This window comes from Amblyomma maculatum, chromosome 3, assembly GCF_055883805.1.
Source record: "Amblyomma maculatum isolate TAMU_Amacu chromosome 3, ASM5588380v1, whole genome shotgun sequence".
NCBI classification, from domain to species: Eukaryota; Metazoa; Arthropoda; class Arachnida; order Ixodida; family Ixodidae; genus Amblyomma; species Amblyomma maculatum.
This window is the reverse complement of record NC_139346.1, coordinates 150,767,492-150,792,314: the sequence shown is the minus strand read 5'-3', so window position 1 is coordinate 150,792,314 and position 24,823 is coordinate 150,767,492. Positions and strand designations below refer to the sequence as shown.

At 41.8% G+C, this 24,823-nt stretch overlaps 1 protein-coding gene and 1 long non-coding RNA gene across 4 annotated transcripts; one reads left to right on the top strand and one right to left on the bottom strand.

The window, feature by feature from the left end:
- Positions 1 to 3,195: 3,195 nt before the first annotated feature.
- LOC146196457 (uncharacterized) lies at positions 3,196 to 9,067 on the top strand. 3 transcript variants are annotated; one of them, XR_014706111.1, is made up of 3 exons: positions 3,196 to 3,721; positions 4,455 to 4,503; positions 7,530 to 9,067. It is a non-coding gene; the product is annotated as an uncharacterized LOC146196457 (long non-coding RNA). The 3 variants fall into 3 exon arrangements; XR_014706110.1 differs by having other exon boundaries at positions 3,209 to 3,721; positions 7,513 to 9,067; XR_014706112.1 differs by lacking the exon at positions 3,196 to 3,721 and adding an exon at positions 4,230 to 4,325 and having other exon boundaries at positions 7,513 to 9,067.
- Positions 9,068 to 14,957: 5,890 nt separating this feature from the next.
- On the bottom strand, positions 14,958 to 24,323 carry LOC146196456 (uncharacterized). Its single transcript, XM_084598208.1, has 5 exons — positions 24,022 to 24,323; positions 22,261 to 22,400; positions 20,556 to 20,644; positions 15,387 to 15,606; positions 14,958 to 15,140 (listed from the first exon to the last, which is right to left on the bottom strand). The coding sequence occupies exons 2-5, from the start codon at positions 22,361 to 22,363 to the stop codon at positions 15,058 to 15,060; spliced, it is 495 nt and encodes a 164-aa protein (XP_084454334.1). The 5' UTR covers positions 22,364 to 22,400; positions 24,022 to 24,323; the 3' UTR covers positions 14,958 to 15,057.
- Between the last annotated feature and the right edge of the window lie 500 nt (positions 24,324 to 24,823).

Sequence of the window (24,823 nt, the reverse complement as noted above, 5' to 3'; positions counted from 1 at the left end):
GCTGCTGCTGCTGCTGCTGCTGCTGCTGCTGCTGCTGCTGCTGCTGCTGCTGCTGCTGCTGCTGCTGCTGCTGCTGCTGCTGCTGCTGCTGCTGCTGCTGAAGCGAGGCTGAAGCAGAAGCTCATCGCCGCCGCCGAGAAGGGAGTCTTTGTTAAAGGAATACGTGTGAAAAATAAAAAAAAAATTCTGTGATAGCGCATACATGTGTTGCTCGATTTCTTTGCCTCAATCTATCGAAAAGGTGAAACAGCTTATTTGCTGCGCTCAAATTTCGCATTAGGAAGTAACGTAATCGTCGGTAATTTTTTTCTCTGTATATCATGTTTTATAGTGTCAAATGCTTTACGTAAATCTAAAAATACTTCTATAGTAATGGATTTGTTCTCTATGCTTTCTATTAGCTTTTCTTTTATTTGTAATAAGGCTGACTCGGTAGACCCGTTTCTTTGGAATCCAAACTGTTCTGGAGTGATGATTTCATTTTGTTCAAGGTAGCGGTAGAGGCTAGTGTTAATGACGTGTTCAGCTCTTTTCGAGAACAGCGTAAGATATATATTGGTCTGTAGTTATTCATGTCGTTTTGGTCTCCTCCTCTGTGAATCACAGTAACGCGGGCTATCTTCATGCTGTCAGGGAAGAGACCCGTTGATAGGATTCTGTTAACGTTATGCGCTAGCGGGTCAACAATTATATCTACAACCTTTTTGATCGGAAATATTAGGATGCCATCAGCACATGGTGCGCTTTCGCCTTTAAGTGTGTCAACAATCTTCACAATTTCGGTAGCACTGCATGGTGTGAGAAACATTGTTCTCGCATAGCTATTCTTCAGGTAAATAACTGGATCTTTAGCACAGTTAGCAGCCCGTTGGGTGGTTCCAACGCTCAAAAAGTGTTCATTCATTTTATTTGATAAAGCTTCACATTCAAAAACTTGACCATCAAGATTAAGGGAAGTCGGCAAGTTTTGGGATTGATGAGCTAGTAATTCATTAATGGTACCCATGTTTCCCGAGGGCCGTTTGACATCGCAAACCTTCCTTGGAAATAGTCCCTACGGGCTTTCTTGATATCTGCGCCTAGCTTGTTTGTGATTACTTTGAATTGACGAAAGATATCTAATTTTTAGTCTGAATGAATTCAGAGAATAGAAGATTTCTTTCATCAATTCTTTTATAGAGGTCTCTCGAGATCCATGGCTTACGGCATTTCTTATTTCGTTTAATACAAGTTTCAGGAAAGGCCTGATCGTCGATTTCGTTGAAAACACTTGTGAATATGTGGAATCATCTACTCGGATCCTGTTCAAGAAACACATGACTCCAGTTTGTGTCTGTGGCAAGCTTGCGAAAGTTTTCAAGGGTTGTATCATGCACTTTCCTGTAGGCATTTTTTTTCTTATTGTTTTTGCCATGTTCCGTATAATATGGCATTAAGAATTTATTTGCGGAAGTAAGTTTATTACCTGCTTAATGGAACGTTTCTGATAGTAAATTACATCCGCAGTGGTAGAAAGTGCGGGACGAAAAACAGCTTGTCATATTTGTAACTATCTATACTAAGGACTTCATGAAGGCGTTTACTTAAACGCTCGGTATGTCGTCCACTTTTTAAATTTTGCTTTCGCGGAGAGGTGTATCGTGCGTGCGAAAATTAAGGCGTCTTAATTTGACCAAATGGCTTTCTTTTCAAAGCCAGGTAAGTTTGCTACTGTTAGTTGCACCTGTATTAATCACAACACTATCAGACATTGTACTCACAGACCAAAGCCAACTAAAGAGAGCGTTTTATAATCTTTATTAAATACTAAAAGCAATAAGCAACCACCTGTGGTTCTATGATAGAATTCCTCTACGAAGCATGACCTTTGACGCTGACCTTTAACCCATAACGTGCGCTGACTGCACTGACTGCATTTTTAAACGGACTCTTCCTACTCGTCGTGAATGTTTAGCACGAGGGACGGGGGGGGGGGGGGGGGGGGGGTTGCATTTTGTCGTTCGACGCGAGTTCCTAGCGTCAGTTCTCCTCTACAGCAGATGCTTCATTTCGGTGAAGTTGACGAACAAAAACACCGAGGTTATGATATTGCTACCTCGTCACAGCTTTTCCCTTAACGTTCGCACGGAAATCATGTTTTAGAGCCACCTGCAACCTGCCTGCAACGGCTCTGCAGACTAGATTTACTATATAGGCTTTATAGTAACTGTAGTGCAGACATGCTAAAAGCGTTACCTGACGACAGTCGCTTATGTATCGCGGCAAAGAGGCTTTACTTTACACTTTCGTCGGGGAACACCTCTTCTGCTTCTTGAAAATAGCAGCAAGCCCACTTTTCCTGTTTCTCCGGAAGCAAGGCTAACAAGAACACCCTGCTCACGACGGCTTCGTGACCGTGCTAAATATAAAATGACCAGTTGGCTGAATAAAAAAAAAAGAAATTAAAAGTAATCAAAAGATGCGAAGTCATAGCGCAGGAGGAAACTGAGATAGGAGGGACATATAAGTTCTTGTGCGCTCAGGCTCAGAGCGGCTGTAAATTACGGTTACCTTATGCGGGAGGCTATTGCTTGAGTATGTTTTTGTGTTATCTGTGCGCGTTGTTTTCCAACATTGTTTGCTTGTTTTGTTGAATGGCCCTTAGCAAGTGCTATTAGTTTTTTTGTTTAGCTCATTTTTCCTCAGTTATAGCCAGACTCGATACTTTCTTCCTACGTTCTAACAAGAAAGCGAAGAAAATAAATCCGTTTAGGTCTCTCGGCATGTTAACATTTCTTGTGTCGGACGTGACACGTTTCTCTTTTACTTTGCATGGTTTCTTAGGCTTTGTATAAAAACCACGCGTACACTCTGATACGCAAGCGCCCTACACTCTTAGAAAAAAAGTTAGTAAAAAGGTAGTAACGGCTGCTGTTACTACCTTTTTTAACCGTTACTACATTTGTACGACCTTCTTAGGTAGTAACATGGTAGTAACTCCTGCTGTTACTACGTTTTTTGACTGAAATACCTTTTTACTACCTCTCTGAAAGCAGGGGTAGTAAATGTACCTTACCTGTTTTCTACCATGATCAGAAGATATCTGTTACTATATACGATAGGAATATTGAAGTATTCAATACTCCTGATTACATTGCTACTCAATTTTGTTTTTATGTTTATTTATTTGCCATACCTTCAATCGCCAAGGCATTATAGAGGGGAGGGGGTTACATAAATGAGCCCTGGGCTCAAACTGTGTGCTGCCGTTTCATAAAAAGAAAGAAAGAAAGAAAGAAAGAAAGAAAGAAAGAAAGAAAGAAAGAAAGAAAGAAAGAAAGAAAGAAAGAAAGAAAGAAAGAAAGATCGCCTAAACTGGCTTCCGAAACCGAAACTTCGTATAGGAGGCGACAGTTAAAAAAGCCACAAAAGCCATTGATTGGTCAATCCGAACCAATCCGAAGTCATCAGTGGCGGAGAGGTGCGATGTCATCATGCTGCCTTTGTTGTCGTGCGGTGCGATTGTGGACGCTGTTTCCTTGCGTTGTGCTGCTTTTTTTTGTGCTGTGGTTCTTTGAATGGGCTGCAGAATTGATGTGTGACATGTGCACTTCGATAGGTGTTCTGAATTACGTGAAGTAGTGGTACATAGATTCACTCTCATACACCGCTTGCACCGTACCGTGGCAACGCCGGCTTCAACACGGAAGAACGAAATGGACTGGCGTGATTGCTTGAAAATGTGAGTATGCTGCTTGAAATTATTGTTTGTTTAATGTTGCTATTGGATGAGGTACGCGCTCTTAATATTGTTGCGTGTGGTCTCAAAATCTCTTCGTAATACAACTCTTCGGAAGCTGTCGCTTTTCATGTGCAAGTTCGACCCTACCGCGAAAAAGTTATGTTATGGCGTATATCTCGTGATATAATCTTGGCGGGTGTGTATTGGATGTGTTAGCGGTGAATTATTGCGCCGGGAATTCCCGCCTTGGCTGCGGCGGTGTGAACCTTGAACCACACGTGAGCGTCCCGTCCCGTGAGTGCGCCTGGGAACATGTAAACCGACAACCCCCCACCTGCAGCGTGCCTTCGACGTGGCGGCGCCGGGCCGTCCGTGTTTGCCTTATTTCGGGTGTGGTGTTTTTTTTTTTTTCCTTTTTGCATGGGCCTAGTGCGCAGCGAATAAAGCGTCCATGTTTTGGTGTGAGAGTGCGCGATCACAGTACTCAGAGCAGCAGTGCGTCGTCAATGGGAGCGGGCGCTAGAAGAAAGGCGAAGTAGTGCGCAGTGCTGCGTCAACTGGAGCTGACGCTCTACGAAGAAAATGTGCGAAAGTGCGAGAGAAAGTATGAAACTTTAATCACGTTATCTTTGTTATTGTTATTGTCTTATTCTTTATTCGTTTTTTTTTTGTAACTTGTAATGTGCGTTGAGTGTTTCCTTTTCCATATCCCTCCCCTTTGTTTTTCTAACAGATTTGATCAGTACCCCAAACGAGCTGTGACCTGTGTGATCCTTTTCGAGGTAAGTGAGTGAACGAATAAGCTTTTATTTTGTCATTTATTCATCTCTTAGTATAACCATTGTGGTTCTCAACATTTAGATTAGTATTTTCTTAGTCTGTTTTAAACTCGCCTTTTTTTCTAACAGGTGGGTGCATTAATGCGATGAGTAGAAACAGCGCGCAAAAAGCAGGTTATTGCGGTGTTGCGCATGTTTCACATTGGTCGCTGCATTTAGTTTTGGTGCTTGTGTGAAAGTACAAAAAAATATTCCTCTCTGTAAAACATGGTCGGCTGACGCCAAGATACAAACTCGTGTACTACTCAGCCGTTAGGTGTTTAGCAGTAGATGGCGATTCGAAAGAATTATTTGAGTGACCACACGTAGTCAAATGTGCATTACAAGAGTGATTGCTTTCATTACTAAATAAGACTTTTGTATTTTTTTATGAATTGTGCGTATCTTAGTGTTGTTCACATCACAGGTGGGCAGTTAGCAGTAATGGGCAGTTGCATTCGTTGATACTTTGTGTCGCGGCTTTTGATGGAAGCCTTAAAATGCTGCAGTAGTAAACAATTTCAAACCAGAAATGAAAAAGTCATTTCGCTTCCTTAATGTCTTTCATGTTCGCTGCGCTTGCAGCTAGTTTGATCTTAAGAGGCCTTTATTTGCGCAGTTTTTTGGCTGCCTTAATATTGTACACACATAACTGAATACACCAGCAGGGAAATTAGTTTTGTGCTATTGCTAGTATTTCAGAAGGAGAAGTGTGACTGACATCTTGGGATAAGCAGCTTTTCGGTGCATGCACTTTTTTTGCAACATTAAAATCAATTTGGATTGAGGTATGCAGGCACTGATCAATTAATATATTTTATGTGCTTGGAGCAAAAGGGAGAGAGTGTAGAATGTCAGGCATATTTCTGATACTGTGAGAAAGTCACCACTTAGAAAAAAAAATTCAGATGTCCACAAGTGTGAAACAAGGCCATTTTAATTTTTTTTTTCACTGTGACTGTAAGGCGCACCTGTGCAGAATGCATAACCACTTGATAGCGAAATGTTTGCGAATATCTTTTTTTTTTGCATATACAGAATGCAGCACATTAAACACTGTCCTAAATTCGATGCATTTTAACATAGTAGTCTTATTCAGGAATTAAAGGAAAGAACCTCAGTCCTAATTTTTCTTAAAATTAACGATCAAGTTTCTAAAAGATCAGAAAGAATGTGAGAAAACTTGTTGCATTGTATTGTTTCCAGTAAGGTTATCAAAGCTGAAACTTTTTTTTCTTTTTTCCGAGCATTGGGAGAAGGGCGTAAAGTGAAGGCACAAAATCAACATACAAGACTCCCCGCTCTTCAGAATATTACCTATACGCTAACCCTGCTACCTTTAACATAAAGGAAAGCATACATGATTATGCTATTGTAAGCCAAGGCTGATCTGTGACAAACGCAGGCTGTGGCGATGCCACTATCCATGGGTGTGGATAGCCGCTCGTGGCACCACCCTTAGATATCCAGTTGTAAAGGACAGTTTTCAGTGTATATATATATATATATATATATATATATATATATATATATATATATTTTTTTTTCACAGTGCATCAATGATGACTTTCGCATACCCAGATTGTTGCTTTGTCTTTCCCCTGTGGGCATACTTGATTTACTTTCCTTTTGTAACAGGCATTTCTCATGAAATAATGTTGGGGATCTTTTTGCTCCCATTAGTTAAATTTATTTATTTCTTCGTAGAGCAGGCATTTCCACACTATTTCTTAATTTCCTGTTTGGTTTTGCCCATTAGAAGTACTACAAGATAAGGAAATCAGGTTGCCTTGTTTAAGAAATTTGAACAAAATGTAGATGTGTGAAATAAATGGGACAAACAAGTTCCTGTTGGAGTTATTTAAAAATACTGGCTTTGAAACGACATTTTACACAACCTTTTTTTTTGCTCTAGAATGCACCTAGTTATGATAAATGAAGAAAATTGCCATATATGTGCCATAATTGCAGTCTGAGACTTGGAAATTTCAAACCAATAGTTTACGTGCATTCCTATGGGCGTCACTTCACGCCCTGCACCCACAAATGGCTATACCGCTACATCCTGCTTATGTAACAAACCAGCAATTGTTTATAACAATGTAATCACATATCCTGCCTCTTCACAGTGCAGGTCTCAGCCTTAACATAAACCTAAAATTTTAGAAATGGGCATTGTTTGCTAATTTTGCACCTTTATTCAGAGTTGTGACGATGCTTGATAAGCCGTATGTTTCATTTTTGATAACATTGTTCGAAGCAGAATAATGCGATGCGTTTACTTAGACTCTTTATTCATCTCCTCCAGGAGACTAGTTCCTGAAACTTAATACAATTTATGGAGGAATTTACGGAGCGATGGGGTAATTTTTCTTTTGAGTTTTGAAGCAACCTTCTCTGTTCAAACATGCCATAATTGGGAAAATGTTTCATGTGCTTTAATTTTATGCATAACAGAAACATTCATACACATTTAGAGCACCAATTGTCTTACCCATTTTCTAATCTTAAGGTAGGTGTGCCTCACATTCATGGAGTAAAAAAAGTATTAAAAATAGCCTCATTTGAGACTTGTGGGATGTTAGAAATTTTTTCTAGGAACCAGGCTTCGAAGTTTGCCTATCATCCATATTGTGAAGTGCTTATGCCACCTCCCATTCTAAACCTTCGAAGGCAAAGCCTTAACTGCCTTTCATGACCTTTTCATTTTTAGGGAAACTGTAAAGTCTCTCCTATACGAGCGAGAAGTAAACCATGCCGGCTGGTTACTTTTGGCAAACACTGTACATTGTATTGAGGCTGAAGTCTAGCATTTTTTTTATCATGATGTGAGCAGTCTTGTTAAAGTTGCTTGCCCAGAATCCTCTTGATTGATCGTAGGTACTGAATTTATAACTGTCTGTTTTAATTACTGGGAAAGGAATTGTGTGCTTGGTCTCACTTGTTGATTTTTTCCCCTCTTTATATATGCAGTTACCTGAGCACTTCAGACTGGCCAATGCCTGGAACCTACCTGCTGCTCACCTGCACACCACAGCACAAATGAGGGACGCACTAAATCATCTACCAGCAAGCACACTGCAGTGCCCTTCTGCAAGCCATCACACGTTCAGGGATGCACGATTAAGGTCATACCCTAAACACTGCTAACGATGCTAGTATGAATGGACAGCTGCCTTGGTCTGTCTGCATTATTTCTTTTAATAATGGAGTAGGCAGTGAAAAAAAAAAATCATTCTGAAGCAAATCTATTTATATTGTGGTGGTTAGCAAAAACAAAACCTCATTTCATATGTGATGTATCTGAAAATTATGTTTTTGTGTTGGTTGTAAATGTCACAGCATGTTTATCTCACCAACTATTAACTGCGTGAATTTGAAATGTACAGGTACCTGGAAAATACTGCAGACCATGCCTCTTGTATTTGAAATTATCCCATGTGTTTTGTAGGGAAGATGTGATAGTTACTTGGCTCCATACATGAATGCTTCAGTGACGTGCTGAAGTATGTGCAAGGTATCCCCTAAGAGTCATTAGGTGAAATCTAACAAATGGTTTTATCACTGAGTTGTGGTTTGTATCATTATAGATCCGACTGCGCATTTGACATTTTGGTTTCCACAACATTTAATTTATTTTTCTTCTAGCAGTGTTGTGCTTTTCCTTGTAACATTTAGCTTTATTCAGCCGGTCTCCACAACAGCCTTTCAGGTCTGCACTAATGCTAGCCAGATTTTGATGGTCTGTTAGATTTCTGGAAGTAAGCTTCACATCCTAAATTTTAGGAGGACACCCAACTCGGCAATATCTGGGCACAGATATGATGTTAGCTATTTGTTGACACTGCAATCGAGCAAAACATCAGCAATAACAGTTGATTGATGCTTGTGGTCACCTGTGTAGGATTAGCAAATGACAAATGTATAGTCGACTATATGCCTGCACTTTTTTCCTCTACACTGACCATTACATACATGAAAACAATCTGGAAGAAGGCATACAATTCTTATAAAAGGCCTTTTATTTATCCCACTCGAGTTATAGGCAAAACTGTTTTCTAATCAACACTGTTCAGTCCACACCAGTCAATATAATATACACCAAGGTGTCGCAAGGTATCAAGCTTTTAAAAGACAGTGTCCTAGAAGTGAATAAGACTGGACGTGTTGGTTAGACATTGTAAATCAAAGAGCATAGCGCGGGAACAGAAACGGAGACGACGACAAGACAGAACAAGCACTAGCTTTCAACTGAGGGTTTATTGCAGAAATGATCACATATATATACACTTCGGGATCGGCAATGAATGAGAAAACAAACCATTACTATCATACAGCCACATGCTAAGCCAAGAATTCAAGCTCTTCTTATGGCAGTGCAACAGACGCCTTGCTGACATATTTATCCCCTCTACGAGCTATCTCCAGTGCTTCTGTTATCTCCCTTGTCGGCTCGTTACGATCTCGATACATGATGATTGTCTTTTCGAACGGGATGACAAGGTGGTTCCGCATCACATCTTCTGCAGTGCGCAGTGAGATGGCAGTCTGTAGCAATACTGCCAACTTTTTATTGGGCTCCAGAAGACGCACGTTTAAACATCAGCCAGTCTTACCAACGTAGTGCCTTCCACATGAAAGTGGAATTTTATAAACCCCCCTCCTGCAGGACACGTAAGGGTATCTGTGTTTAATCGGACACCCAGCCTGCAGCGTTTGCATAGGACAGGTTTTTCTGCACAAACTCAAAAGCTTTTTTTGGTGCAGTAAACAGGACATTTACGCCAGAACATTGCCCCACATTCCTTAAGTTATGAGAAACCTTAGGCAGGTAGGGAATGACAACTACTTTTTCTTTATTCCTTCTTTCCTCCTTTTCTTCTCATCCGCTCGCTGTTCGTCACTCATGCGTGCCGCAAATTTCTTTCTGCGAAGCAGGCTTTCAGCAACGGAAACCATAACATGTTTAGGGTAGCTCGCCACATGCATACTGACACTTTCACCCATGGCTTGATCATATGACTTGCAGAGAGCGTTAGACAAAAAAGAAAGCTCTCTGCAAGTCATGTGATCATGCCATGGATGGAAGTGTCAGTATGCAGGTGGCGCGTTTGCAGGCGGCGAGCTACCCTAAACACGTCATTGTTTCCGTTGCTGAAAGACTGCATCGCAGAAAGAAATTTGCGCCACGCATGAGTGACGAACAGCGAGCGGATGAGAAGAAAAAGGAGGAAAGAAGGAATAAAGAAAGAGTAGTTGTCATTCCCTACCTGTATAAGGTTTCTCATAACTTAAGGAAGGTGGGGCAATGTTCTGGCGTAAACGTCCTGTTTACTGCACCAAAAAAGCTTTTGAGTTTGTGCAGAAAAACCTGTCCTATGCAAACGCTGAAGCCTAAGTATCCGATTAAGCACAGATACCTTTACGTGCCCTGCAGGAGGGGGGTTGTTTATAAAATTCCACTTTCATCTGGAAAGCACTACGTCGGCAAGACTGGCTGATGTTAAACGTACATCTTCTGGAGCACTATAAAAAAGTTGACAGCATTGCTACAGACGGCCGTCTCGCTGCGCATTGCAGAAGATGTGATGCGGAACTATCATGCCATCCCCTGCTTTAAATGACAATCATCGTGTATCGACATCGTAACGAGCTGACAAAGGAGATAATGGAAGCACTAGCTCGGACAGGGGATAAATGTGTCAACACTGCACTGCACTGCCAAGCAAGGAGCTTGAATTCTTGGCGTAGCATGTGGGTGTCTGACAGTAATTGTGTGTTTTGTCATTCACTGCTGATCGTGAAGTGTATATATATGATCATTTCTGCAATAAACGCTCATTTGAAAGTTAGTGCTTGTCCTGTCTTGTCGTCGTCCCCGTTTTTGTTCCCGCGCTATGCTCTTTGATTTACAGTGAGTGGCCTAGTCCACTGAAATCAGATGAGAGCTCATGAGTTGTATAGCTTAGTCTGGAGTATTTCTTTGTTTTCTGAAGTTTATTAATTAATAAAACTCATTAGCTAATTTTTTAATTGCTGGTTTCAGCAACAAAGAGTGTATTAACGGAGCGTGGTTTCAGCAACAAAGCACTCCAGCGAAAAGCGATTTTGTTCTCCAGAATGCGTCTTGGGCTGCTGAAGGGGTACAGCTGCATGTGGCACACTTTTTATTGTGCGACTTATCATTTAAGGCCAGTGGGAAAACTAGTTTATATAAACAGTAGCTTGGTGCAAATATTTCAGTCTGCTATTTCAAAGCAATTATTGGCACTTCTTTCTTTGAACCAAAATTGGAAGAGGAAATTGGTCTTTCCTAATGATTGTAATCAATAAAGTCAGCAGAACAAATAAAATACTGCAGGTTATGTAACATTACTCTAAAAGCCTTCAGTTATTCTTAATGAGCTTGGTCTCATTTAGCAGGTCTATCCAGCAATTTACACCTAACAGGCATCCTTTTAATAATTAGTAATAAGCATTGTGACAAGCTGGCTGTCTGTTGCATAATTTTAGGATGTGAGGAATGTTTCAAATGGGCATTTTTGGGAAGCAGTTTTGAGTCTCTGGGGTGGTGCAGTGATTGCGACCCTCGACTATGCGCAAGAATTCAGGATCGAATTCGAGTCTAGGCGGCCGCTTTTCTTCGGAGGCGAAAAGCAAGGCGCCCGTGGGCTGTGCGATGTTTAGTGCACAATAAAGAACCCCAGGTGGTCGAAATTTTTGCAGTCCTTCACTATGGTGTCTCATAGCCTGAGTCGCTTTGGAACATTAAGCCCCACAGACCAAACTAAACCAGTTTTGAGTCTGAGTAGGAATTGCTGATGTGCTGTTTCAATTTATTGTGTATTAGTAGGTCAGTTTGATATAAGCAACACATTCTCTTTGCAGCAATTTCGGCATATTCTTTTGTGACTGACAGTCTCTTATGATAGCTATTGCTAATATCCTTTTATAGTGCTTCAGGAAGATCTAACATCTGTTTCATTTAGTTGCCATAGAGCGGACAGTTGACCAGTTTTAACTATGGCTCCGACAAGTATTCAATACATATGCGGGATATTAATGGCCAAATAATGAGCACAAAATTTCCTCATACCTGAGGTATTGCTACAAACAGCCAAGGCAGAAGGCTAGGCAGTGTATGAGCTGGTACTTCCATTCTTCTCAGCCAAGAAACCCTCTTTTAGTTGTGATTTTTATTGTACATGTCTGGTTAAATTATTGTTGTAAAGCAACTTCCATATACATATCCTGATAGTTCTTGTATGTTATTCCTTCTATCAGCTGTCATCATTATTGCTAAAGGTGCTCAAAGACATACCAGGCTCTACAAGCCTTCAATACCTTAACCTCTTATAAAGGTTTCAAGTTCAACACACTCAACTCTGGTGTAAATACACTGTCTCATATGAATGTGTGATAAGTTATAACCAAAACAGAACAAAAGTACCTGCTTTCTTTTTGAGTATTTTTCTCATCTTCAGGCAATCTCCTTTTCACCACTTGTGATGAGGGCAACTGTTTTTTTGTTTAGAAAGTTGAATGCTTGAACTGAATAATGAGAAATAAAGTCGCATCTTCTTAGCCACACTTGTGTTCAATTTGTTTGTTTTTTCGGAAGCCGTGTATGACCACTGCTTGAGTGCTTCCATCTTATGTAATCCAGTGTTCAGGTTAGTGGTTACAGCAACAAAGCAGAGGAGTTTGTTAAATGTGTAGTATTTTTACTACAGTTTATTACTGTTACAGCCTTCTGTAGGTGGTGCATATTGCTAAAAGTAGTGGCTGTTACTATTTACAGAGTTAGTATATGTTGATTTAGGTAGCTGCTATTACTACATCTGAGGTAGTGTATTTTGCTAAAGGTAATTCCTCTTACTACCTCCTATAGGTAGTAGGTTTTGCTGAAGGTAGATACTCTTACTACCTGCAGTGGTAGTGAATACTAGTAAAGGTAGTTGTTCTTACTACCTTCTATAGGTAGTAAAGTTTACTAAATGTAGTTGCTGGTACTACATCTAGTAGTAGTAAAATTTGCTGGAGGTAGTTCTGATTACTACCTTCTATAGGTAGTAAAGTTTACTAAATGTAGTTGCTGGTACTACATCTAGAAGTAGTAAAATTTGCTGGAGGTAGTTCTGATTACTACCTTCTAGAGGTAGTATATGCTACTACCTAGCAGATACTAACCTGCACTTACTAACTAGTTAGTAACATATGTGACAAGCAGTTACTACCCTAAAAGTTAGTAACCACAACTACCTTTTTTTTAAGAGTGTAGCGTTTCATAGATAGGAAAGAAACAATGAAAAAAAAACAATAACAGTTCTCGTCACACACACACACACACACACACACACACACACACACACACACACACACACACACACACACACACACACACACACACACACACACACACACACACACACACACACACACACACACACACACACACACACACACACACACACACACACACACACACACACACACACACACACACACACACACACACACACACACACACACACACACACACACACACACACACACACACACACACACACACACACACACACACACACACACACACACAAACACACACACACACACACACACACACACACACACACACACACACACACACACACACACACACACACACACACACACACTCAGATATATATATATATATATATATATATATATATATATATATATATATATATATATATATATATATATATATATATCGTGTTTATTGATGGGACGTCTGGCATTGACTTCATGCTGTTCTCAAAATGTTGGCGCTATTTAACGTATATTGATCTTTCCTAAAATTTGTTCTCTTTTCTTTCTTATTTTTGCTGTTCACATTATACATGCGCAATATTTAAGTGTAGAATGGCAGGAAAAGCAGCAAGCGTCAACTAATAAAAATCCAGATGAAGAGGTAGTTGCGTCAAGTGCGTCCCAGTTTTTGTATTCTTTCCTCGCGTCTATAACTGACAGCGGGCGCTGGTCACAGCTTTTCGCTTGTCAGTCCACTTACGCTACCGACGAAGGCAGCAGCAATCGATCTGGCGTGTCTGGTTAATTAAACGGTAACCGAGTCCCTCTCTGCCTCGCCTATGCAGTACGCTGCCACAATAGCTGTTACACGTTTTTGACATCTAAATGGGTGTGCCATCACGCGATATCTTATAGAGAAAATTGCTCCCCACAATGCAAACACGCCTGCCGCGCGCGAGCAATATATGTTTCCGAGAGGAGCTTTCGTCACCAGATTTGACAGCGGGAGTTTATAATCAGGCACAAAAGAAGGACTGAATAATTGATGTGTCTTCCATTCAATCTCCGTTGAGGTTGCTTTAGCTCTATTTAGGCCAAGTGAAGAAGCCGCACTTTGAAAGCCATGAAGGGCTGGAGGAGTGCCTTTTGAATCGTCTTGGCCAAATTGAGAGTACTGGCGAATTTTACTAATTTATATTTCTTAAATTTCCTTCCTAGGTTTTGGTAAACATAACAAGGATCGGTGCATTCGCAAGCACGTCGTTCGTGACATTGTTTCAGGGTATACTGAGGCACATTGACACGTGGCTGTCTGAGATGTTCGGGGAAAAGAAATAATTTTAGGCGTTTGCTGCATGGATGTTTCTATGTTACTGGGATAGAAAAGCTGCTAAGTGTCATTACCTGAATTACGTGGTGTATACCAACGCACTACTGTCCCCAGGCGTTTTCCATGATGTGTTATCATCCTCACAGGATTTTTAAGGAGACAAGGTTGCATTTCATAAATGAAATAAACACGGATATTTATACTGAATAGGGATCCTTATCTGCGATCAGAGACAATTTAAGCCATCACCGAAGCTCTCTACACATCACGATCTCCGCACCTATTCATCTGTGCCAAGAACATAGCCAACGGTAAAAGCGCTTATTATTACCTAAAGAAAAAACAAATGCGGTAACAAGACAAAATCATGCGCACAGGGGATTTGATGCTTCTAGTGTCTTTATTACGATACAGCATAATGTCCTCTTTTCTTATTGATACATGCACCCGCTGTTGGGGCACAACGGCATTGCTGCTCAGCTTCTGATCTCAAAGTCGCGGGGCCGTCCCTTATAAAAATGGGAACATCCTTTGAGTTCAATGTGAACTCAAAAAAGTCAGAAGGAAGCAACTTCCTCTGAACTGAGAATTGGCTACTGATTTTGAATTCACAGTGAATTAAATTTCTCTGACCATCCTGTGAATTTCCTTTGAGCTCCCAGGGAACAGACCGTTGACAGTTTGAGTTGAGTTCACAGGCAGTGGCCAATTATTGGTTCAAAGGAAGTTCGAAGGAATGATGACTATGGGATATTTGGTGGATGTTCGAAGGAAGTAGGTTCAGACTGAAACATTTGTTTGTATGAGCTTATATTTATTTGAATAGATGTACTTCCTCTGTTTAGGCCTTGCAATTAGGCCTGCTTTCGAAGACCCTGCGACAAAAAATTGGATCACTGTCCACAATCCCAGTGCAAACTTGCGTAACTGCCGGTGACCACCTTGGCTAGTACTCCATTGAGCAAGCAGGTGTAGGCTGCAAAAAGAAAAAAAAACATTAGAAGCATGACTGCAATGAACAAGCTAGAGTCCATCCAGCCTTCCTTAGCTTTTGTAAATTAAATATACAGAGCACGGACAGTGTGAGCGCCATGCAGGCACCCCAGCATTATGCATTAAGGCAAGCATTATGGCCCTGACCATCACTGAAAAGTCAGCTGTTTGGACAATATTTCAGAATGCTCTTGCATCACATGCATAGGCTATGAGCTCGAGGACTTACAGATAACAGCATCCAATTTTGGGCAGCCCAGTGCCTTTTTTGGAGCTTGTTCCTTGCGGGCATTGAAGACACGGCCATAGAGTGAGCTTTCTTCCAGTTCTTCGGGTGAGAACACAACCCGCACCAAGTTACATGCAAACTTTGTTGCTTGATTGCCCGCACTGAGTTTCATGCGGTCAATCAACTGCTGATTTACCATAATATTGCTACCAATGTGCACCTGCAAGAACAAAAAGCAAATATTAGTACTATGACCGGTATTGTAACATACAACAATATTCCTTGATATGCAATAAGGAAATGAAGGGGCTTTATAAACAACAAAACACTTAGACCAGCTTAAGAACATTCAAAGAAATCCCAAAATGCATAATTAAGGTCATTTGTTTGCAAGTAAAAATACACATTCAGGAAGCCGTACTTTAACATGTACAACAATGAAGGCATACGAAAACTATTGGATGTTTTTGACACCTTCCCGAGCGGTGTTTTGATCTAATTTTGAATCAGGCCAAACATCTTTTCACATTTTTATTAGTGTAACCTGACAATTGTGTAATATGTATTTAAAGTAACTAGCCAAAAAGAGGGCACATAATGCCCCGCAAAGGATTGAGCGCTAATAGTGCATTGCTATAGCAGAAGAAAAAACAAGAAATAAGAGATTTCTTAACGACCTAATTTATGCTTGCATTTCAACAATAAAAAAAACAGATTTTAAGTCAGAAAATAAAGGGATTTACTCATCATTAACATTGCAAAGGCCATTAAAAGCCAGTTTAGACAGAGCACAGTGCCCACATTGTCACCTCCTGTTTAAAAATACTAACATCCTTTTCGTACATCAGAAGCTCAACCAATTAAAAAAAACTGCCAATGAAGGTTTAGCAAAAGCATGCACTCCCTGCTCTGTATGTGCTACTTTGAGGCAACATTTAGTTTCCAGCTTGCACAGGTAGCTTGCACAGGTAGCCTTAATGAGAAAAATGGTGCCTGGTAGAGGCAATGCATGCACTGTTGGCCCGTTATCGCGGGAAAGAAGCCTCTCTTCGTTGCCATCCTCGCCATCCGAAGATGGCTCCGACACCAATTTTTGCATTGTTATGGGAAGTGAAGACGACAGTGATGACATGAGTAGTTCTTCCGACGAAGATGATGACAGCTCAGACGATACTATTGCGAGTTCTGTGTCAGTGGATGAAAATTGACAACATTCCGATGAAACCCCCTGGGCTTCCATTCTTGGTCGTCCCTTGTAAAACATTTCCAGTTACCTCGCTATATGTTACTCGACTAGATTGCTGCTTATTGGCGGGCAGTTGATTTTTCACGTAATGAGCAATAAACTTCACTGCGCTCATTTGACTTAGTTTCTGGTTCAAATATTTTTGTCTCGGATACCTCCTTTTTTATTACACTACCAATAGAAACCAGCAGTAAAAATAAAAACTAAAGGGACACTTAAGCTCTGCCTTAAGGGTATGATGCGACCAATGTAGGCTACCACCCAACATATAAAGCCCTGCTTTAACCAAGCTGTATCAACATGTCTGCGTAGCCTAGGTGTAGCAAGCCTGACTCAGCATTGAAGAGCACTGGAATGTTGATTCGTATTTCACCTTCCCACCTCAAACGAACGACCGGAGTTAGCAGCTCCTCCTAACTTTTGGATATCATGTGGTCTCGTTAAGCCACACAAATCATCGAAGAATGTGTGTTCGGCCATGCCACTTGCCAGCGCCATGCTCTTGATGTTTCACTCACAACACAGACAACAAATTTTCATGTAATAGGGCCTTTAACGATATCGTAATTTTAAGCAATTTTAGCTAGAAATCTCGAAATAATAGTGCTCAAGGGGTTAAAGTGAAATTGAACTATTGTTGGATCACACTCCAGCTCCAGCCACAACTCCTTCTCAAAGGAGACCCTCCTGGCAATACCATGGTGGTTAATTGCCTTTGACTTGCCACAGTGACATTGCAGGTGGCTGTCAGGTGCAAGTGGATTATATGCACATTAGCTTGAATACCATGATGACTGGCCCAAGTCGCTAAAATGACTGATTAGAGGAGCACCAGCTGCGTCATTCGAGTTGTAGTGCAAAAACATGGCCTTCCGAGATCGATAACCTAAGAAATTGCTGAATATTAAACAAGCTAATGGAAATCTCTTTTCTGATGAAAAGGGCTTTGCTATTCGCCGCGAGATCGACCTAGAGGTGGCGCCACCGTCGCTCCGGTAGTGTGGATCGGCAGCCGGCGGCGCTCGCAGAAACACACGCGGCGTAGGTCTTTTTCTCAGTTTACGGCGGGTTTGTTGGCGATGAAAACGTGTCTTCTGCAGTATTTCTGCAATTTTGCAGAAAAAAATCCAAGGATTTCGCCAATGCAGCAGAAGAAGCGCGGATTTTAGGAAAGCAAGTTATGCAACCACCAGTCTTCTAGATTTACTTTGCACGTTTCTTGCGCTGTACCACGCTCACCCGCCTAATACTTGGGCCGCCTAATGACAGCTTTGTTTTTCTTATCGACTTTTAAACAGTGTGCGCTTGTCTCATGCGAGTGAGATAGGCGAATTTAGTGTCAAGCCTACGCAGAGATAAGGTTCGTGCTCTAACCTGCAGTACTTTAGGATGAACCGAGAAAGCCTGGTTTATTATATCGTGCTTGAGTCGAGGACTGCGCAGGTAAATGTAGCACAGACAGCGTACTGCATGGCGAGTTGCTTTAGACTGAGTGCACATCAACTCTGGCTAGACAACCACGCACAAGTATTCCCTAAAAATGAGATCACGCCGACACGTTGTATAGGAAACCTCGCCGTACAGGAAAGCTGATTGTTCATATCTACAGCGCTGAGTGGATTGAATTTTCCGAGCTCACAAAGACGCGGATGCTTTTTGCGGCCACTGTCATAGAATGTGATAGTGTATTACTGCATGCGCCACTAACTAAATGATTTCCTGAAACCGAGCAAAAAATATAAGTGATTTCTGCTCTGTGTGATGTTGGTATATAATAGTAAATTAGTAGTGTAATTATTTTGTTTTGCAATGCCAAAAATTTCACCGTGTGAGAGAACTTTTACACACTTTACAAAATTGACGATAATCAGCAATTTTCAGTAACGTTAAAGTGCAAGCTACGAATCACTCGCTTCAAAGACATCGTCATAAACTGCGCATGGGCACTGTCATGTTCTGGCAAGCAATTTTAAAGGATGAAGATTTCTTTATCACTAATTATTGAGCAGTGACTAAATATTATGCAAAGTAAAATATTAGGGTTAATTCCAAAACAGGTGCCGGATATAAAACTTTTTAGAACGAAATGGAGGTCATCTTATCATGCGGCTGTAAAGATGTATTCCCGAACTAGACACTGATAATTAAGCCCACATGAAGCTGTTTTACTTCCCTTGTCAGAAACGACGAGTTTGCTCGGAAGACAGCACTTAGACGAAAAGGGATTATAATGATTATAATAGGCTACCAGTAAAGTACATTGATCTGGGTGTATTTTCTAATATTTAGTGTAACAATTAGGTGCTGGGAAGATGTTTCCCAAACATTCGAGCATTCCTCTAAAGCAAAATGTGCTCACTAGCACTGTTACGGATGCGCAAAAGCCTTCAACAGCAAAAAAAAGAAAAAAAAAAAAAAGTATTATGGCACGGGGTTTAACGCATGAAAGCGCATCGGCTATGACGGATGATTGCAGAGGCTGGTTTCGGTGTCATTCTTTTTTTTTTATTACCACCACATCCACCAGGTGAGATTGTTTAATGTGCAGTCAGATCCCACAGCAGAGGAGCGCTTTTCAAAACGATCGTGATTGAATCCCCCGTTCTCGAAATCAGCCGTCCAGCGCCCTTACCACTGAGATACCGCGACAGAGGCTCTAAAGAAAAAAAAAAGAAAAAAAAAGAAGTACTCACGCAACTCTATCATGCATACAGAAGGCATAGCAGGCATAGAGTGGCCTGTTCAAACTGCATTCTGCTATGAAGCAGTCTGTGGTGGCATATGTTTCAGTATCTGCGGTATTCCAAACAGAAACGGGAATATGCGATTTCTGAGCGCTTGCATTAACTTTTATTGACGGCAGCGACCTGTCTTGCTTTGATACGGCACTAACGAGTAACGACAGTACCACTTCGTTTGACACATTGCCTGTCAAAGGATCTCAAGCGCCGAAGACCGCGACGGATGATGTCCCTGATGTATGGCATACTCAATGCGGACAAGTATTTTTTTTTATGAAGCGTGGGGTAATAGTCTTCATATTTATTTTGCAAGAGGCATATAGGTAAGCAAAAGCGCACAGGAACCATGAAACAAACAAAAACACTCCTGTACACGCCGCATGCGCGCGCGTAAATCGCTGCGGGCTGGCACGCGACGCGAAAACACATCCACACTGAGTAGGTTTCGCCGCTGAGCCGCAAGGTGGCGACTCTGCTCGATCTCGAGGCCAATAGCCCAAGCGAAGTATGCTCAACAGGAAGCGTAAACAAAAGTAACCTTGCACTTCCGATCACTACCGCTGTCACAAAAACTCTTCCAAATCAATATACACACGAATGAAGTAACAGTCACTAAAATGAAAGGAAGCAGTTGGGATTTTTTTTCATGGTTGTTTTGACGAATTTAAGAAAATAGCCCTGTCTGTCTTTTGTCGTTTCTATCAAATTGACATTCATTTAAAAATATCATTATGCTACTAATTATGCAGTCTGTGAGCCCAGCCTCATAAACAGCATCCCAGCCAGGGCAGTCGCTTTTCAGTGGAGCCGAAACGCAAGGTGCCCGTGTGCTCTGTGTTGTCGGTGCACGTTAAAGCACCCCAGGTGGTCGAAATTTCCAGAGCCTTGCACTACAGTATCTCTCATAGCCTGAGTCGCTTTGGACATTAAACCCTAAGAGCCAACCAATCATAAAGAGCATTGCTTCTTGCCTATCTCTGAATTCAGTGACTGCTGACTTCATTCACATGGATAATGAGCTCCTCGTTTCCCTATCCGTGCACACTTCTCAATGGAAGTGCATGACTTGTGGCAGTGCTATCATAAAGCTAGAACCAAGTTCTTGTGTGACCCTTAAAAAAGTTTCATCGAGAAAGGCAGTAATGAGCACAACCATGCAGACACTAGACTAAAGCAACTAACCTGAGCCTCGGTTGGCAGCACAACTGCTTGTGTTGTACACGCAGCATTATTAACGGATTCCGTCAGCTGATTGACCAGCTCAGCAACATCTGAAAAAAAAAAAAAAGGAAAGCTGGAACAAAACATACTATTTCATCACTAGCAGCAGCAGCCCATGTAACATTCACCACAGGAGAAAAGCCTTTTCTTTGCCCTTGACTGCATGACCAACCCTTTTCTGTCACCAAATGCGCCATTCAAAATTTAGCTGCTAGACACTGGCATCACTCACGCACTCAAGGCGCCCTATCAGCGGTACATAATCTAGGGGATGCTGATAGCAATTGATGAAGCCAATGCTGACATCCCACTTCTGATCTCTTTGCTGTGGAAATGCCTGGATTGAATTAACTGCGGAGGACGTTGTAACTACAGTGCAACTGACGGGTGCTGCTATTGCTTAGAATGAATTCATGGGTGCGAATGATGATGCCGAGATAGCTGTGAACGCTTTAACAGAAGTTAGTCAGATCACATCCCTGAAACAGTTTGTCGGTAGCAAGGGCCTTGAAGAGGTCAGCATGCAATATACATGTATGGCGGCAGCAATACACCATACATTCGGACAAAGGCTGACACTCGAGTGTGTAGCTGATACTCGATAGCCCATGCTTCACCTATCTCGTGTCTGTCTTTCGTGTCGACATTTGCTAACATGGTGTAGTGACCGAGTTAAGTTAGGCAGATTTCTGAGCCAGGTGCCGAGCTTGGACAAGTATAAATTCCCTGTTGTGAAAAAAAAAAAAAAAAAAACACCACCTAAGTGACCAAAATGGCACAGGAAAATGAAGCGCATGCCATAAGGATTCCAAGGTCCAAGACAGGACGAGGCCACATATGATAATTTCATACAAATTTAGATTTTTTGCTGTCCCTCCTGCGCTCATTCTAGATGCACCTCATCATTTGCAGGAGACTCTGAGGTTAAAATCTGAGGGAATCAAGGGTTCCATTCAGATACGCCATCCACAGTAATGCAAGAGCACCACAGACCTGCCGCAGCCATCTGGCTACAACTTATACCCCGTGAATGTGTTTGAACCTAATGCAGCTCTCCGGGTTCACTGGAGCGTTGTTGTCACCGACCACTCCAGAACAGAAAGGAACCCAATCCCACGCCAGTTTTTCGGCCTCGGCTTGAGCAGCACAAATCAGCACAGGTGCTCACCTTGAGTGGCATTTGTTTACCATGCATTTTCATGCAGCTATCACATACGACAACAGGCTCAATCTCAGATGCATACCGATCCCAAGCAATGACATGTGACACGCAAGTCACTGTAACACAAACAAAGCATGCTTGCAGAGCAGGAGTGGCAGCAGTTCATCTGCTACGTGCACTGCAAGCATGGTGGTTGGTGGCGTCATGCAGCAGCGCCACGGTGTAGCTGAGCGCTACTGTTCACCACCTATAATGTGTCGCAAAGACAACTACAGGAGGAACACCAATCCTAATCCTCAGTGTAGGGGGAACCTTATTGCAGCAACATAATCTTACTGGTGCTTTTACTAGGACGTGCTACAGACCAAGAAGTCTTATTCATTTAAGAGTTAGCACTTGAATTTGTTATGCTTTACGTAGCATCTGGTGACACATCAAATAATTTCAGTCTCATGGCAATGGAGATCAGCATTCCAATGGCTTCAGAAAAAAGCGATCACATACCAAGCATCTGACGTGCTTCATCTCTTGCGGCCTTATATTTCTTCATTCTTTTTTTTTGCAGACCCCACTTCATCCTCAAGCTCCAGGACTCTCTTGTTTGCATCTGTTGGCTTAGACATTTTGTCACAGCTGCAGCTTTCCTGCAAAACGAAATGTGGCAAGGTCTATTCACTAAATTGTACTTGCACTCAAATGCATCATACAAAAATTATTCAGTATAACGCATTGTGCAGATATCTGGTTCCACACATGAGATTAGCAAAATAGTGACCAAATGAAGCCGACTGACAAGAGAAACGTAGCATGGACACTGTTTAGGGTTCAAAGCAACACTTCTTAAGGAGGAACATTAGCCCTTGAGCAAACCTTGGCACAGAAAAGGACATGGTAATGTTTAACTGCGAGCTGACACCATCCAGCATCACTACTGCTCAAGTGGGCAGAATGCCCACTTGAGCAGTAGTGGACAAAACAAAGGATGCATTTCCAGAAAAACAGTTTGAGCTCCCACGCATACCGTATAACATAGCCACTCTGCTTTATGGTAGGTTCATGGTGTTTTATGTCCCAAAGCGACTTAAGCTATAGCGATGAGGGATGCCGTAGTGGTGGGCTCACCTGGGGTTTTTTAATGTGCAAATGACATCATACAGTACACAGTCAACTTGCATTTCACCTCCACTGAAATGCGGCCATGAATGCTGGGATTGTACCCATGTACAGTCGTGAGCTTTATGAAAGGGAGCATGCGATCCCGTGGCAGGTAGCCTCATCCAGAAGTAGTGGCAAAGTGCAACGGCAGCATTGAAAATGAAGTGGAGAGAGCGGTGCCCTTCCACCTGTTGGCCGTACCCCATGCACTGGGAGCAACTTTTACATCGGCAGCTAAAAATCATTGCAGCATTATGCTGTTGGTAACTGATATCACTGCTTGCTTTGCTATGCTCTGACCAAGCAACCAGCTGGAGTCTTAGAATGGAGACTCCACACACTGCCTCCCTACCACACACACTTTTTTATTTCCCTTTTTTTAATAAAGTTTTCTCTCTCTGCGCGAAATCTGAGGAATGGCTGGTAGCGAAGAAAGGAAGCATGTTTGACGCTTCAATAAAAAGAAACAAACAAATGAATATGAAAGTAAATGAATGCGACAACACGTTAGGCGCTTTTATCTGCTTAAACTTCAGTCGCCTGCAGCTGTGAAAGCCTCCGTTTCGCTGCTACACTACCAATTGTCTCGGAACGAGCACCCTGGGCATCTTTAAAACTTGTTCTAAATCAGCTTCAATAATCAAGGAGCTGCCATTCTCCATGCCGCACCGTTCCGAGACGACGATGCGGGCAGGTTTTTTTTTTTTTTTTTTTTTTTTTTTTTTTTTTTTTTTTTTTTTTTTTTATAGAGCCCAAATTGGAAAGCCTACTCCTGTTATCACGAAACACCGAGAATTGCCATTTGCTGTGTAAACAGGGAGAATCAGGTCCACGTAACTACAGCAGCCGCGTTTATTCTACTTCTTATTTCCGCAAATTCAGTTCATTATGCATTTTTGTTTTAATTTCACGCAATTCCCGGAATCAACTGTCTACCTCTTTCACCATGTGCACTACTGTCACCTGCCGGTTAACACAATGCGGTCGTAATGCGGGTATGTAAACGACTTCGCGACACGACTCACCGCGAGTAGCAAAGGAAGGTGTTTCACAGGTAAACATTATTAAGACACCAATACGAAAAGAGACAAGAGACGTTTGACTACTTACCCACTCTGAGAATGAACGTAGGAGAGTACGACCCCTCCTTCCACTGGGCATGTAGTACTCCTTGGTTTGGAATAATCTTCCAGTATTTTGGATTATCCATCAGTTTCGCCTGCAGTTCTTTTGATTGTAGGTTTCTTACAGGGTATACGTCCCACTTCTGAGCGGTCGCCCATTTAACCAAGACATGATCGGCCATTTGCACTACTCACGCTAAAGAAAACACGACGAACACAACGAACGCGAACAATCAACTTCCTACGGTCATGAAACACATAGTGAAGCATGCCGCCGGCTGTTTTCACGAAAACGATAGCGCTAGAGTCTCAAGCGCCATTGCAAACTTTTAAATGCATTTTTGCACACTTCACAAACTTTCAAAATAAAACTTATAATTTATAAACAACATTAAACGTTTGTTTTTTTAGTAGTAATATGTGATGCGTAACAAAACACAAAATAATTTAAGCAAATTATTGCCACAAGCAGCTGCAGCGCCCTTTTTTTTGCTGCGGAATTCTTGTGGTCCATGTCAATCTTCATTGGTTTTACTCGCCGTGAGAACGTTGGTTTTACTGGCAGTATTCGTAACCTCGGCTGCGGGGGCTTCTGTGCGTGGTGGTACCGACGTACCGACGTCGCTGACGTATTAATTGCTGGTCTTTAAACTGTGATAGGAGGTAAACGAGCTTGACTTTCGCGAACAATGTGACATCCGGTACTAGGCACATCGTGAAGTGCATTTAACTGCAGGCTTTTGAAGCCGTTATCGATGGTGCTGCGGTAACCGCCTACCCGTCGAACG